The sequence below is a fragment of the Salvia hispanica genome, chromosome 3 (assembly GCF_029641045.1).
Source record: "Salvia hispanica isolate PSC_SH4W2 chromosome 3, Shi_PSC_v1, whole genome shotgun sequence".
In the NCBI taxonomy this organism is placed as follows: domain Eukaryota; kingdom Viridiplantae; phylum Streptophyta; class Magnoliopsida; order Lamiales; family Lamiaceae; genus Salvia; species Salvia hispanica.
The window spans coordinates 7297872-7313001 of NC_142694.1; the positions used below are offsets into that span (position 1 = coordinate 7297872).

Consider the following 15130-nt stretch of genomic DNA (forward strand, 5'->3'; position numbering starts at 1 on the left):
AATAAAGATCGAGTTAACAATACATAAAGCTAGAAATCAAGTTAATTTACTTTTTTAATCAGAAAATAATAAATTCATATTTTACTAAATTATCCTGCTTATCTTTGTACCAGACGAGATTAGTGGACCATAAATTTATACAATTGTCTTCGAAACACTAATTTATATATTGGACCAAACTCGGGATCGAAAATAATTATATACATATTGGGCCAAATGTTTGACTGAAAATTCTATCATCTAATACTAAATATTTTTAATTTAGTGAATATTAAATTTATAAAATAATAATAAGATGAATTAAAGAAGAGTAGTGCTTACAAATAATAGGGTTAATAAATATAGTAAAGTTTATTCACATATTGTTAACCTGATGGGCCAAAAGCCCAAAATATAGGGTTCTATTTTGGGCCGATTCCGTTATATCTGTGATTCAATTCAAAAAGTGCAGATACCGGAAACTAGATAAAGCTTGAGTTGCAATGGCGCTAATTGCTGCTACTTTCAGCACTTCATTGTTCCACTCCCTCCCTCCAAATGTATGTTTCTGTAATCCTCTAACTTTTCTCGCTTAATTTGCCATAATTTATCGACCTTTTTGATCCATCGTGTGCAGAGAATCGAAGTAAAACCGGACAACAAACGGCGCCTCTGTGTTGCTTCGAAGTCGCAGGTTACAATTTTAGCAATGATAACAATTTTGAGTTTTTTTCGATTTATGAAATCGATTTTGTTTTTTGTGATTTTGATTGGCAGGATAATAGTTCGAGCTCACGAAATTCAGGAGGCAGTCATAGGCAAGTGTGGAGGCGGAGAAAATTGGTATGATTATGAGCCATATCTACCTGGATATGTGTGTGTGTTACAAGGAATTTTTTTATAGAGAGGGAAGTGAGGATGATGTATTTGTGAGAGAAATGATTTTTCCCAGCCTTCTTATTCTTGTTGTATTTGGGGGAAGAGTTGAGACAGATGTTAGGTATTCAAAATTCAGATTTAGTTATTCAGATTTTATGATTGCTTCCGAAACATCGATTGAATAAATCAAGTGTGAAAAATAAAATCATCTTATTGTAAGATAAGAAACTGGAAAATAACTTTGAATAGTTAGTTTCGGAGTTTGGTAGATGAAGTAATTATTTTTTGCTGGATTTTGGTGCTAGATATAGATTTGTTAATGGTTGATTTCATGAGCATTCTTCATTCAATTTTTTGCTTATTCAGCATGCTTGAATACAATACAATTATTTACTCATCTTGGGAAGCTCAGTTGATGTCAACAGGACTAAGGAAAATGACAGACCTCGAATTTAGTGATATTAATATGCAGGAAAACCCAAATATCTGTCTATGCATTATCTCCCATATAGTGTGGGGGCTTTGATGATGATGATTGAAACTTTCATTTTCAAGTGGTGGTTGCTAATAAGTATCTCTGTGTATCATGTGCTTTCAGATGAAAAAAGATAAGGCGAAGATAGAAAGAGTTCCGTTTCTTGAGGAACAGGTGAGGAGGATAAGGGAGACAGGAGAGCTCCTGACAATGGACATCGAGAGGCTATTGCTCTCGGAGGATAACAGGTTTGATTTTGTGAATGAAGTGGCAGCAGAGGCGAAGCAGTATGTAGAGAACAACCGTGATGAGTATGGTGCGAAGAAAGCAATCCTCCACGTCATCAGCAACCGTATGAATGACTCTGGAGTTCACCGTCCTGAGGCATACAGAGAAGATGATCCTTTCAAGCCAGGTCCTGGCTTCCTAAGGCATGAACTCTATGATAAATAAGTAATTCTTGTTTTTTTCTTTATACCAAGTATACGTGCATGTTCTTATTCGAGCTAGTATTGATATTGCTGTGACCTGCTATACCGAACTATGTCTGAGAGGTATTTTGGATGCACTTGAAAAAGATCACTATCTTATCTTCCCATCAAGATTCGTCAACCTTGGTTAGGTTATTGGTGTTTTAAGGAGGAACCGGTGGCGAAGCCGGGGAGTCTTGTAAGGTGTATTGTTACATGACTAACTCTCCTTCATTTTGTTGTATGCAATTATGTTGTAAAGATTAAGATTGGATCCCATGATTGCACATTCAAATTTGAGGCTTTTCCTTTAACGAGCTAGGTGCAATCTGTTCCATATACGTGTTTTTATAGAATGTTATTTATGTAGGTAAAAATATAAGCTATTTAGCCTGTTTGAAGCTTTATATAAAGTTCTTGAATATTTTTGGGCTGCATTTTTCCAATCCAAATATTAGTTTTATGCATAAACATTCAGGCTTCGGGCCTGGTAGGGCGGACCTTTTTTGACAGCTCTATTAATAAGTGTTCTTTGCTGCTTCCTATGATGTTTGTTGTATCACACATTTAGGATATCAACAGCTGCTACTATGGGCTTGAAACCTAAAAAAGATGTTAGTGAGATTTAAATCCCCACTTCTCAGCTAAGAACATGTTATGGTTTGAGCCTAACTTATTCCACGTTTCAAGAAATTACATTTGCCTATATATGCACATATCCATATCCAAGCAACAAACAACTGTTGTTTGACTTACTGTATGGAGCATCATGCTCTTATCTTTCACTATACTGACCTAATACATATAATACATACACATGCCTACCTCAGGGATATTGTCTTTTTCTATTATTCAGTGGTCTGAAAATTTCCTGTTGGGAGCTACAAGGGTCATTTGACCCTTCAAGAATCCCTAGTACATTTAAAGTACACTTATATTCATTCTACTATCTCACACCAATTTGATGGTGGTATGTATGATTTAGGAGCATTTACTTCATGTGATAGATTCAGTGTTGTCAGGAGAGCGGGTTGCATCAAGGCGATTAGGCAAAAACCAGGGGCATCCGGGTGCACTAGTCCATGTTCAGAGTCTAACATTTAGGGTTAGATAAGTGTTAATTTCTTTTGAGAATATCCAAAGACAATTAAACAGAGAGTGGAATGACCTGCTCGCCGAGCCACCTTGGGGCGATTAGTACGCCCTGTGCCCCAGGCAGGCGTGCCCTTAACACCACCGGATAAATTAGATTGATGTAACGTATGATTGAGAACATGTATACCGCATAAAATTAAATAGTACCGATTACGTGCATAATGTATCCTCCTCTAAAGTTGCTATATTGGTATGAGATCACTGAAATAATTGAACACTAAAAAAGCTTGTAAACTTTAGTGACAAAGTCGTACACAAAGGAAAGGGACAAGCAGAAAGTTTGAGAAAAAGATGGGTCATACATATGCCTTCCAAAATCCTCCATCTCAATCCTTGAATTTATGATTGCCCTCTGCAATTATTTTTTTCAGTGGAATACATTTGCGAAGAAATTGAAATCCACTTAAATTGATTCCTTAATATGAACTCTTCTTGTTATAAGTTAATGATGTTGGAGCCAATGTCATTCATGAGTACTAAATTCAAATATGTGTTACAATAATTTGATGAAACACTAATTATTTTCTGGGATTTCAAAATTTAGTTATCATATGAAATACGAGTAAAATTTAGGTCATGTTTGGATTAGAGGTGAGAGTCACATATGCTAGTGCTCACAATTGAGTTCAATGATCGCATCATTTTTCAGCGACTACTCATATCTGCACTTAGAGGTTGTAATGTTTTATGTATAGAAAATTGAGTTCTGGTAGAACTATGCCTAATTAAGGCATATAGCTGCACGATGCAAAGACTTTGACAATTGTGAAGATCAATGCTCTAAATAAATAATCGTGCTTGTGCTTTTGACCAAACTAATTGATTTACGAACACAAAGTCCATCCAAATATATTAATTAATTATTAATTTCTCGACAAATACAAGTGGATCAAACAAATCAGAAATGGCAAACACAGACCAAAACGACATTAATTTTCTTTATATAAGTATTAATTATTTGTTAACACCATTGATTGGTTTATCCAACTCAAGTGAGTTAGTTTTGTCTGATAAGAGTGTTAGTATATCTATAAGTCAATGAAATTGAAGTAGTCAAAGATTGTATACTAGCATTAGTAAAAAAAGAGCAGTAATAAAAGTACATATGCTTCCTTTTAGGTATTTTACATTTGAAAATTGGTTCATGAATGTGGATTAATTTAAAATTAATTAATATAAAAGTTAACCTTTTCAAGTTGAATACGTACATATTTAAAAAAGATTTAACATTTTCATTGAATATTTGTATAATCATCCTTCAATTAAATTGTAAATCATACTATATGAATTTATCATAAATCTTTGTGTCGTTTCTTTTTCATCGCCATAAAATAATACATTAATAATAAAATCAACATAAATAATACGGACCCGATTCGATTTGAAAATTTAGGGTCAGTGTACAAGTATTATGTTTATCTTTTTTATACCCTTGTAACAAATAATGACAAACAAGAGGCGATGCTATAAATAATATAGTTATAACATTAAAGACACAAACATTGATATGGAAAACACATTACAACAAAACATACAGATTATGACAAGAAGTTGAAGGCGCCATGGCTTTTGTTTAGTGTCTAGTGGTTATTGGTCGGATCATAACTATAATGTCTTAGCATTATCTGTAATAATATGTAGTAGTAGAAATATTTAGGGACCTTTGCCACCTCTCTTCCCTCTTGGATCATGCTTCACATTAGGGCCAGCATCATCATAATCTAATACTATGTCCAATCCAAGAAGCTTTCTTGAATTTGCTCCCATTTCTCCCTTACAAATAAAAACACCATTAAACGTTAGAATTACATTGGGAAGGGGGTTTGGAGACTGCCCATACATACATACTTCCTCAATTCCAACAAATATGACCTCTTTTTTGGACATCACATGATTTTATACAATATTGTTTTTTATGTTAAGCGTACTGAGACATAATAAATTAGAGACAAATGGAGTATATAACTACCTTGTGAAGAAGATGGTTTGTCTTGATGTAGTTTGAGCCCTTAGCTGCACCTGCATAGAGAAAATGATATACTATAATGATATAATTCCACACTAATATTCCAGACACTACTAATTATTAGTTGAAGGATAAGGTTCTTACGATATAAAATACATAAAAACAATTCACCAATTTAATGTGCCAATGCATAAAATGTATAGTAATTTAGGTTTGGATACCTGCAGAGAGAAACATAAGGAGCAGCAACATTGCTAAACTCTTTGTCCTAGCATTCATCACTACTCAATAAATGGATGAGTGCTTGAAATTTTTGAGCTTAAAAGAAAATAGCTATGGGTTTTTGCAAGATTTATGAGGGAAGGCAGCCTTTTTATAAGCAAAAGTGGCCATGAAATGTGTGTGATATTTGGTAATGCCCACCACCCCCCAATGGCTTATACAATCATGATGAAATGCATTACCAAAATGTTAAGTCAACTTCACAATATGCATGTTTACATCATGAATTCATTGCATACATGTATATGCAATGTATGCAATTTTGTGTGTGATCTTGCATGTCATGGCTCAAATTAATCACTTGGAAATTTCAATCTAGTGACTTTTTATCACTTCCAAGTAAACATCTTTTTGGAACAATTACAAAGATTACAAACTAATTGAAAAAATATACTCCTATATTACTCATGAAAATAAGGAAACTTATGATGATGTGAGATTTGGTATGGTACTATATACGCTTGTTAAGGTGGAGCTCCTTTCTTTGTTAGAGTTCGCTTTCGTTTTAAATTACTGAAATTTGATGCTTTTCAACCAAATAACACTTAATATTAGAGTTAATTTTCATTTTTCGTTCGCCGTTCTTTGCCAGCAACAGATGCTTCACCAATTTTACCTTCCGACATCGACAATAACGTTATTCACTGTTCCTATTCCAAGATTTTCGTTTCCTAAATCCAGAATTAAAAGTGATACTTTTACTATATGATCTTTTGTCATCATTCAACTAGGAGCATAACTTTTTGCTAGAGATGTAAATGGACAGTCGCCTAACCTACAAAAATCGATTCCAGTGCTTTATATAAGGGTTTTATTTTTATTTTCGATACCTACCCTTTTCTGAGCCCATATGTTTTGGAAAAACTAGTGTCGGCACCACTTATTCATTGGTAAGAAAATATTAAAATTACCTCCATGTATTATAATAGTAACAATTTCAAAAAAATATCTACTCGAGCTTGGTGAAAAACTCTATTAGGTAATGAATGCTCAAGAAATCATTAACTAACAAATTAAGGTCATATGATTCATATCCACATGAAATTTACAAGCAAGTACCACTTAAAAGCGGTAAAGAAGACATAAAACAAAAGCAAACATATGTTATGTATATTACGACAGTATAAAAGATGAATACCACAGGGCCACAAATACATTGCCTTTTGCCTCTGGAAGAAAAAACAAAATAATTGCAAAGCAATTCTTCAATCCTATTCTCAAATCTGTTCAATGTCATCACCAAACTTCATGACATTTCCCACTCTTGCAACGTCACAATCTCAACAAAATATATAGATTTTACATATTCAAAGGAAAGACTGAAGAAAAATCTATACGAGACGGCAGAAAATTGCAGGTTCTTCTCCTCGTAAATGGAAGGAAATTCGACACTAAATAAACCACCAGTGAAATGCCTACAGACTAACGAAAAATGTATGCAAATGAAATGTGACCTAAATCTGGAGTGGTTTGACAAAACTACATGCAATATTCTAGATGAATGAAATGAATGGTTTTGTATGCAACAGACTAATGAGTTTGGAATGTTTATGCATGAAAAATGTATGGTTTTGGGGGAAAAAAAAGGAAAAAATGAAAAGAAAAAAGTGGGTATGACAGACAGCTTGACTTCATGCAAATACAGAAACAAAAGCTGCAAGCTGATGCTTCATTTGAGACCATTCGACGAGCATGTGGCGACCAGAGCAGTACGGGAGCTGTTTCTGGCAGCCCAAGAAAAGTAGTTCATGCCGACGAGCATGCAGCATAGTTAACCTGTTCAGCCCACTAACAAGCAAGCATCCAAACCCAGCACAAAATTGGTATTTCAACTTACAACTTCCCCAGAAGGAATCACAGAAGCCACCATCACCAACTACCCCACCCCAACACCAATCCAAGGTAAAAGAAAGGAACTTGACCTGACCCGACTGGACTGCATGATGCTTATGCATGAGTTAGTGACAATGCTTCTGTAGTCAGAAAATGGTATGACCCAAAATGATATGACTATCCCAACCTCAACCCTGACTAGACACGACCATATGCATGCAGGTAAAGTAATATGCACCAAGTGAAACCGCCTCAAACAGATATGGCGCGGCTAATAGCCAACCTGGCCCACTCAGCAGATTCCTTAATCAAATGGTCGTCTGAGGACAAGCATTCATTTAGGAAGTCTTTACTCGACAGAGATTCTTGAATCATAGAACCAGCATTACTTCCCAGAGTGTCTGCAAGATCTCCCAGGACACCGATAGCAGTTTTCATCACAATGTCATCCCTGAGTAAAAACGATAACACAGTCATTAAATATTATTAAAAGAGAGAAAATAAAAATAAAAAAGAAAAAGGAGCAAAAGTAGATAAATGAAAACTTACATATCCTTCTCTATGTAAATGCTATCCAGGAAATGCAAGATGTGAGGTGCATATGGTATCAGAAGTTGGGTTTTTGGTGAGTTCTTGAAGCCCTGAAATATCCCCGAATATGCCTCCAAAATTCCATTTCTAAGAGAGTTAGTGTATTCAATCATTTCATCATCCGCACCAGATGTATGGGCAGACAACTCTGCAGCACTCTGTAGCATGGGCATGGCATACATCAAATACTTCTCAAAGTTCTCGCCTATTGCTAGGGCTATATCTCCAAAGCATGAAAATATTGGAGGCTTCACAGACCGGTGCAACTGATTGCTCGACAAGTCCTTCAGTAGCTGCGTCATTATACCATCACAGAAAGCCAGCACCTTATCGTCCAATGCCCTGCAGATATCCCCCACAACACCAACAGTGACAGCACAGACCTGGTATTCCTCAAAATTCTGAAGACCCATCTCCAAATACTTGTAAAAATCTGGCATATACTTTGCAAAATTTGGCCCTGTTGCATAGGCAAGTGCACCAATGGAAAGCATTGCTTCCTCATGGACAGTGGCATTTCTACAAGCAAAGACTCGCAAAAGAAGATTCATTATCTGATCTGCATATTGAAGTAAGGCATACTTAGTAGGATCTGATGCCCCTAGTTTTTGTATGATGACTTGCAGGCACCCACAAAGAAGGCCTTGCAATTCAGTCTGTTTCTCCCTCTCATCTGATGAAAGTTTTTGAGCCTCAAGTGTTTTGTGAAGCTCCGTCATAATGACTTGAACAAGTTCCACCACCAAACGAGCTGTTTCCTCAGTGGAGCTCCTCACTACTTCATTTAGTGTTTCATAGGCAGCTGTCCTAAGTCGAGACTCGCCTGCATCTTCTCTATGAGTTACATAAAGAAGAGATTGTACAATTTCTTGGAAAAAAGGTGTTAATGGTGATGCTGGACCAACATCCTCATAACCTTGGGCCAGAAAATAAAGAGCACCACAAGCTTTCTCAGCAACATTTGGAGCATCTTTCATGCTCTGCAGGAGAACTGTGATTATCTGTTGACAGTTGGCTGGGGTAATAATGGGAGTCTCCACGGAGGAGCCATGAAGAAACTCAAATATCCTCCCAAGAGTCCAAGCAGTTGTGTCCTTCACATGACTATTAGGGTCTTTGGTCAAGGCAGTGAGCATAAAACCGAGGGCAACATTGACAATAGGGACTAATTTGTCTGGTGAAGGGCCCTCCAATATCGAGCCAAATGCATAAGTAGCCGCTTCTCTTTGCCTCCAATCACCTTTTGTAATATTTTCTTCAATAAATGGCATGACAAGTGGTACTATGTCATCCCCCACTGTCCGAGCAACTAAGCCAAGGCAAGTACCACCAGCCATTGCAAGATTCCAGGCACCTTCATCTTGATCCTGATCCTCTTCTTGCTTAAGAAGTGTCTCCAGCAGCAAGGGCACAAGAGCAGGGAGTGCCTGCTTGATGAAATAGTAGCAGGGAACATCTGAATCTGCTGTAAAATCACCTCCAAATTCGTCCAGAATATCAATTTCCTCATCACAAATCGAGCTCCAAAATTCAATTGCCTGGAGAGCAACTGGTTCCTCATCATCCCGGACAGCCTTGGATGTGATGTTAAAGATGTCTTGTATGTATGGAGCTAGTTTCTCATAATATGTGGATCCAATTGAGACCAAACACTCATATGCTGCCTGCCGAATTTTCACTTCTGGAGAAAGTGTGGCCTCGCAAACGACTCTCATTATGTAATCCCGCTCCATATCGTTCGAAAAGTTAGCCTGGGCAAATCCAAGAGCATTGTACAAAGCTCTTGTGGATGCAAGCCGGACCTCAATATTAGCTTCATTGGCATTCATACCTTGAACAACAGCTGTGAGTATCTTATTCACTTGATCTTGATCAATTACCTCCGGAGCTACTTCTTCACACAAGTATCCAAGTGTTTCAATGGTAGCTTGCTTTACATGAGGTGGAACTTGATGAACATTTGACAGGAGAGATCCAACAAGCTCAGGCCACTGCTTCTGTGGTAGCTCAATGCCTGCAACCTTCGCAATCACTTGTGATGCAGTTGACCTAGCATCAATAGCGGTAGATGACAGGGTCTGCAATAAGCATGCCTTTATCTGGCTCTTCACAGAAACATCTAATGACAACCACCTTTGCACAAGCTCATACTTCCTATGCTGCTCCTTCGCATCCATAGCATTTTTTAAAACCAAACCAGCAAGTTTACGGCTGTCGACAGGCTTCTCCTCACTAGCAAGCTCTACAGAAAGGGATAAAAGAAAAGCCGGAAGGTTTTGCTCTTGAAATTGTTTCAGACTCTCTTCAGCATGTTTCCTTACTGTTGAATCAACTGACTGTGCACTTAGAAGGATCTGAGTGACTTCCATAGCCATATCCTCTCTGTGGATACCACAGCATATTAGTTCAAACTATATGATGAAATGATAGGTTGCAGTATATATTGACAGTTCAAAACATTCAGAGGACTAAAACTGTATATTCCAATAGGAAATACTAGTGAGTATAGTATAAGACATCCATGAAAATAAATGGTCAAGCAATTAACATATTTAGCTTAAAATAATTCTCTCATGGTAGTTCACTAAGTCAATTTTAATGTAGATGTTTTGGCTGAGTTATATCACACCAGACTGAAACATATCAAAAAAAAAAATCACTCAATCCAACAAATTGAACTTATATGTCAAATTAACAAACTGTTCACTACAGTTTTCCCCAAAGTGCACAAGAAACAGCATTACCGCCATAATCCACCCAGTAATAGATATTATATGAGCACTAACTTTATGACAAATAAAATGGCCAAGTGAGAAACATCCTTGCATATAAAAAGCATAATAGAATGGCCCAGTCACACAGATGTAATAGCTCTCTCATAATAGTTCACTGCTGTTTTTAGGTAGCCGTTTGAGCTGGGGAAGATAACAACAGAATGAAACAGATCCAACGAAATCGCCCTTAAACGAACAAAAATAAAAAAACGTGAACAGTCAATCCCACAATGCACAAGAGCTATCATTACAGTATTGCCACCAAAACCAACCAAGTAACGGAGGTTCCATAAATCAGATTAAAGCACAGATATAACCTAAAAAAATCCACTTGATAACGACAAACTCATCCAAACAACAAGAGTAACAACAGCTAAACTGCAATAACACACAGGAAAAAAAAAAGCTTGAGAGCGCGATCCATTAAAATATACTACTACTCAATAATTCTTTTTATTTACATATTAGCTAGCAATATAAGAAGAGATCGTGGCTATTCCCAACCTAAGGTTTTCAACTACGCAATCAGATCGTCCCAACAGGAAGATCCAGTAATCATCCAATTGCGCAAAGCGCTATCCAAACTGCCATTTCCGTTTCCCAATAAAAATTAAATCTTCGATTACTCAACACACACATGTTATGTTATAGTCTGATAGCAAAGGACAAATGAAAATTAAACTCGAAAATCAATGCAATAACATGAAATCACCTGGGGAGAAATGAGGAGGGAGGAGAGAGCCAGTGAAGAGTTCAGTCTCGGATCGTATTAATTCAAAAGCGGCGCCCCTGAAAACCCTAAACAGGAGTTTTAGAGAGAGAGAAAGTGGGGAGTTGTGTGTTTTCAGATAGAGAAAATCCTTAAAGATGAACACTTGAAATATAAGATGTAATGAGTTACAATAATAATAATAATTTCCTTTTTTGTTGAGCAATTATTGTATGCGGAAACGACCGGGTAATTTCTACAGCATTTATACGCTGTATCGCGTCGGTCCCACTCTTTGAAGATTTCATTCAAATTTTCATTCTCTTCCTTTTTAAAAAAATCGAGTTTAATATTTTACTAAGAGTAGTAGTTAAAGTATGACATATTTTATACAAATACGTTGATAATATGTATTGATGTAATCTATATCAATTAATAAATGTTAAAAGTGAGAAAATGTTTCTAGTTGTTTAATTTCGATTTTAGCTCGTCTCAACCTAGTTACACTATTTCTATTTTAAGTCAGAAAATATAGTATTTAGTTAATAAATTAAAATTAATTAAATATTTTTCTAAATTATCTTTCATTACATTTAAAATACTAGTAATTAACTATATTAAAAAATCAATTTTAAATTTACAACTTAAAATAAAAAGTGTGAGTAACATGGAACGGAGGAATACATCCTTTTTTTTTTCTCTTTATTGTAAGAGGTTGTCCTTCTAAATTCTACATTTTATCCATTTCCATTGTTTAAAAAAGTTTATGACTATAGAAGAGTTATTCTTATTAATTGTAGTAGGTAGTTTTAACATTAGGTGATTATTGATGGGTAAATTTTCATTTAAATCACAATTTTTGGTTGACTTCTGATCAATCCATAACTTATAAGACTAGCCCGCCAAACTCTCATTTACCCAAGTAAGCAAAGAACAAATACAAAAGTTCAGACAGCAACGCCAATCTCTCTAGGCTTAAAAATTGCCTAATCTTTGAGAAGTTTACGCCAGAAGAATGTACATTGTTGGAACCCTTGAATTGAGAGAATTAACCAGCCGCTTTAGTCACAAGCTCCAACCCTGACCACCTAGACCCACAAAGATCCCTAGGAGCATTTCCTTCATCGTCTCGCAATTCTACGTCAGCACCATGTTTCACAAGTAACTCTGCGATGGCAGTTCGCTCACACACAGCAGCATAATGCAAAGGGGTTTGACCTTCACCATCCTACAATTAAACACACAGTTCTTAAGCATTTGGCAAAAAGCAGGAATTAAGCTTTTTTTCCAACAATTGAATGGTAAAAAAACCATATTCTCAGAGCATCTTTACTTTTTCAGAGGCAGCTGAACATCTAATAACAGCCTGCTCAGAGCCCGAGATGTATAACTCACCTTATAAGTTCTTCAAAACATTCTACCACATGAAATAGAAAATATGAGGTTGTATACTGGGCATGTTATCCTTTTGTAGCCAAGCAAATGATAACATGTTCAACAAGTATAAAATTTGCAGCTACCTTAGCATTTACATCAGCGTTCTTGTTCAAAAGCAATGCAGTAATGTTCAAATGGCCCCGATCTACAGCCCAGTGCAAAGGAGTGCGGCCCTCACTGTCTGCAAAAAACTGGGAATTATGTATCCAAACAAACAAATTAACTGGCGTGGATCAAAAGGATTTGCATGCTAGAAATGCAAGACACATTTTAATCTGACAAGGTAGGTACTGAATTTGCTGAACTACAGTTTTTCCTAAACATAGAACAGATTGAGAGCTTAATTGTTCAAAGAATCAAATTTTAAGTTTTCCTTCTCAAGCAGCAGCTTCATGGATGGTGACGTCAGCGAACTAGTTATCATAACATGCCCACAAGAATGGGAGAAAGTATAGCAGGGAATACAAGAATTTTGACATCTGCAAACCTTTCAGATTTAAGGGGGCATCGCTCTCAATGCACTTGAGCATGTTTACTTCATCTCCTTCTCGTGCAAAAGCATGAAAATCACTCAATTTCCTTCAAGGAATATAGAAAGATAAAATTTAAATAAGCCTTAGTAATGAATAAAAGAACTAGCAAAACAGTTTAATGTCCAGACTCCACGCCAACTACCTAAACTCTATCTAATCCATGGGGTCTTATCTGCTACGAGTACTAGTTTAAAGGAACTACATATTTTTCCGATTAGATTATATATTTTTCTAGTTACATACGCGCAAGGTTCGAAGAGGAGTGTTGGGCTGTTGGCATAATATGCAGGGTGGAAGTATGGTTGGAACTCAGACTTGACGGGACAATAAGAAGTTAGATCCATAAATCAAAATCGCCACGTAAGTATGCAGTATTAGTTGAATTCAACAGAGCATAGATATATTTGAACTAAATTGTAACACGGGCAAGAAAAATGACAACATAAACGTGATTCAAATTTCAATAACATCTTTAGAGTCAAGGAATTGAATGAACCATGAAGGTGTTTGATTCCGAAAAAAGATACAGCCAGTCAGCCACAGTAAAGATGCCAATTCTTGCATAGGATAGAGTGATAGACAATTCTTGCAATAATATCTCAAAAAGCTAGTAGCATTTAATCTTCTTCAACAACCAATAAGTAGGAGTAGAAGATTGCGACACATAAGTCAAGAAACATGTAGACAATACAGAGGATATGATTGGAAGATATAGAAGTATAGAACATTAAATGAAATAGTTAGAATACCCACAAGTCACTTCCTGATTCCTCTTCATAAGCAAATGTACTAAAAACTGGTCCCATAGGTCCCCCGGCACCTCCCATAGATGTATCGCTAGTACTTTCATCTCTCTTCTTATGCTGCTATATGAAGCATATGAATGCTAACAACAATGGTCAAGATGAGAATCAATATAGAACTCGGAGTTCATAAAAATGAGCTAAATGAATCTAGTCTCACACTGGCAAGGCCAGAAGCCCAAGTGGGATATAACTCCGAAACAATGTCAATGTACTTCTCCATTGCTTCTTCAGGAGGCATAGCACCCAATTTCTTCCATGCTTGCCTTGCACACAAAAAGACATAGGAGTATATTTCAATGGAGTGAGCCACAATATCTTCAATCCCAAAAGTCAGAGAATTAGAGAAAACCAGCAAAAGCATGAAGTAGAAAGCCATATACCACTGTAATTTTCTAATTTCAGGTTCATATTAAAGAATAACATGTTTCTGAATCGAACAAATCCTAATCCCACAACCTCCAAACAACAATTACAAATTTAAAACACACATATAATACAATCTCCAAGATATCAATAATAAATGAAAAAATGTAGTCAAATGAATATTACCATTTGGCACGAGCAGTCATTTTCAAGGCAGAAGGCTGGGGATCCGAACACGGTCCCTCGATCGCGATCTTATACAAGCTATAGAGCTGTAGCTGGACTTCATTGGACACATTCACGGCCGCCCTATCGGCAGCCGTGGCACTGAAGATCTCATCCAATTCGGTACTCTCAACGCCCTCCCAATCGTCATCACTATCACTATGATCACTAGTCACCATGCTTTCATCTCCGGGGATCAAGGGCTCATTCTCATCCGAATAATCTGCGGCTTTCTCTTCAGCTTCGGGTTCCGATAAACTAGCTCGCGTGATCCTCAGATTCTCGTCGCGGGAGGCGAATACAACGGAGAATAGGAGAAGATTAGCCCCAACAACACCGATTGAAGGAATTGGTGCCACTCCGCCATCAATTCCCGATCAACGGCCGAATGAACAGAAACTGATCCAAATTAAAACCGTGACAAATCGGCTTAGGGATTTGGTAAATGAAGGATTTGCGAGAAAAAGTAATCCCATAGACAGCCGAACTGGAATTTCTGAGATTTTGTGCAAAAAATCCAGTGAAAATTAAGCGGCAAAAACTTCATCTTGAAAAAATCAGGCATATTTAAAAAAATATTAAAATAATTGAAAAAATGCGCATCCAGGGAACCGAACCCTGGTCAGTACCGTGGGAGGGTACTATAGATACCA

The 15130-nt window shown here is 36.7% G+C and overlaps 3 protein-coding genes and 1 pseudogene across 4 annotated transcripts; 1 reads left to right on the forward strand and 3 right to left on the reverse strand.

Annotated features, from left to right (window-relative positions):
• The first annotated feature begins 431 nt into the window (after window positions 1-431).
• LOC125212204 (protein PLASTID TRANSCRIPTIONALLY ACTIVE 7-like) lies at window positions 432-2117 on the forward strand. The gene is made up of 4 exons (XM_048112298.2): window positions 432-539; window positions 617-673; window positions 757-822; window positions 1457-2117. Exons 1-4 carry the CDS (start codon window positions 483-485, stop codon window positions 1784-1786), a joined length of 510 nt encoding a protein of 169 aa, XP_047968255.1. The 5' UTR covers window positions 432-482; the 3' UTR covers window positions 1787-2117.
• A 2303-nt stretch (window positions 2118-4420) lies between these two features.
• On the reverse strand, window positions 4421-5299 carry LOC125211380 (uncharacterized). Its single transcript, XM_048111136.2, has 3 exons — window positions 5146-5299; window positions 4928-4977; window positions 4421-4731 (listed from the first exon to the last, which is right to left on the reverse strand). Exons 1-3 carry the CDS (start codon window positions 5201-5203, stop codon window positions 4612-4614), a joined length of 228 nt encoding a protein of 75 aa, XP_047967093.2. The 5' UTR covers window positions 5204-5299; the 3' UTR covers window positions 4421-4611.
• A 997-nt stretch (window positions 5300-6296) lies between these two features.
• On the reverse strand, window positions 6297-11287 carry LOC125211379 (importin subunit beta-1-like). The gene is made up of 3 exons (XM_048111134.2): window positions 11117-11287; window positions 7589-10012; window positions 6297-7490 (listed from the first exon to the last, which is right to left on the reverse strand). Exons 2-3 carry the CDS (start codon window positions 10003-10005, stop codon window positions 7292-7294), a joined length of 2616 nt encoding a protein of 871 aa, XP_047967091.2. The 5' UTR covers window positions 10006-10012; window positions 11117-11287; the 3' UTR covers window positions 6297-7291.
• Window positions 11288-12063: 776 nt separating this feature from the next.
• LOC125199379 (acyl-CoA-binding domain-containing protein 1-like) lies at window positions 12064-14985 on the reverse strand (annotated as a pseudogene). Its single transcript, XR_016136747.1, has 6 exons — window positions 14439-14985; window positions 14047-14152; window positions 13837-13949; window positions 13038-13129; window positions 12634-12731; window positions 12064-12341 (listed from the first exon to the last, which is right to left on the reverse strand). The product of XR_016136747.1 is annotated as an acyl-CoA-binding domain-containing protein 1-like (transcript).
• Window positions 14986-15130: the final 145 nt, after the last annotated feature.

Coding starts and splice junctions, on each gene's coding strand:
- LOC125212204 (XM_048112298.2), top strand. CDS start 483: ATGGCGCTAATTGCTGCTACTTTCAGCACTTCATTGTTCCACTCCCTC. Junction 674..756: donor GTGTTGCTTCGAAGTCGCAG/GTTACAATTTTA, acceptor TTTGATTGGCAG/GATAATAGTTCGAGCTCACG. Junction 823..1,456: donor TGTGGAGGCGGAGAAAATTG/GTATGATTATGA, acceptor ATGTGCTTTCAG/ATGAAAAAAGATAAGGCGAA.
- LOC125211380 (XM_048111136.2), bottom strand. CDS start 5,203: ATGAATGCTAGGACAAAGAGTTTAGCAATGTTGCTGCTCCTTATGTTT. Junction 4,978..5,145: donor CCTTATGTTTCTCTCTGCAG/GTATCCAAACCT, acceptor TTCTCTATGCAG/GTGCAGCTAAGGGCTCAAAC. Junction 4,732..4,927: donor CAAACCATCTTCTTCACAAG/GTAGTTATATAC, acceptor TTTATTTGTAAG/GGAGAAATGGGAGCAAATTC.
- LOC125211379 (XM_048111134.2), bottom strand. CDS start 10,005: ATGGCTATGGAAGTCACTCAGATCCTTCTAAGTGCACAGTCAGTTGAT. Junction 7,491..7,588: donor ATTTACATAGAGAAGGATAT/GTAAGTTTTCAT, acceptor GTTTTTACTCAG/GGATGACATTGTGATGAAAA.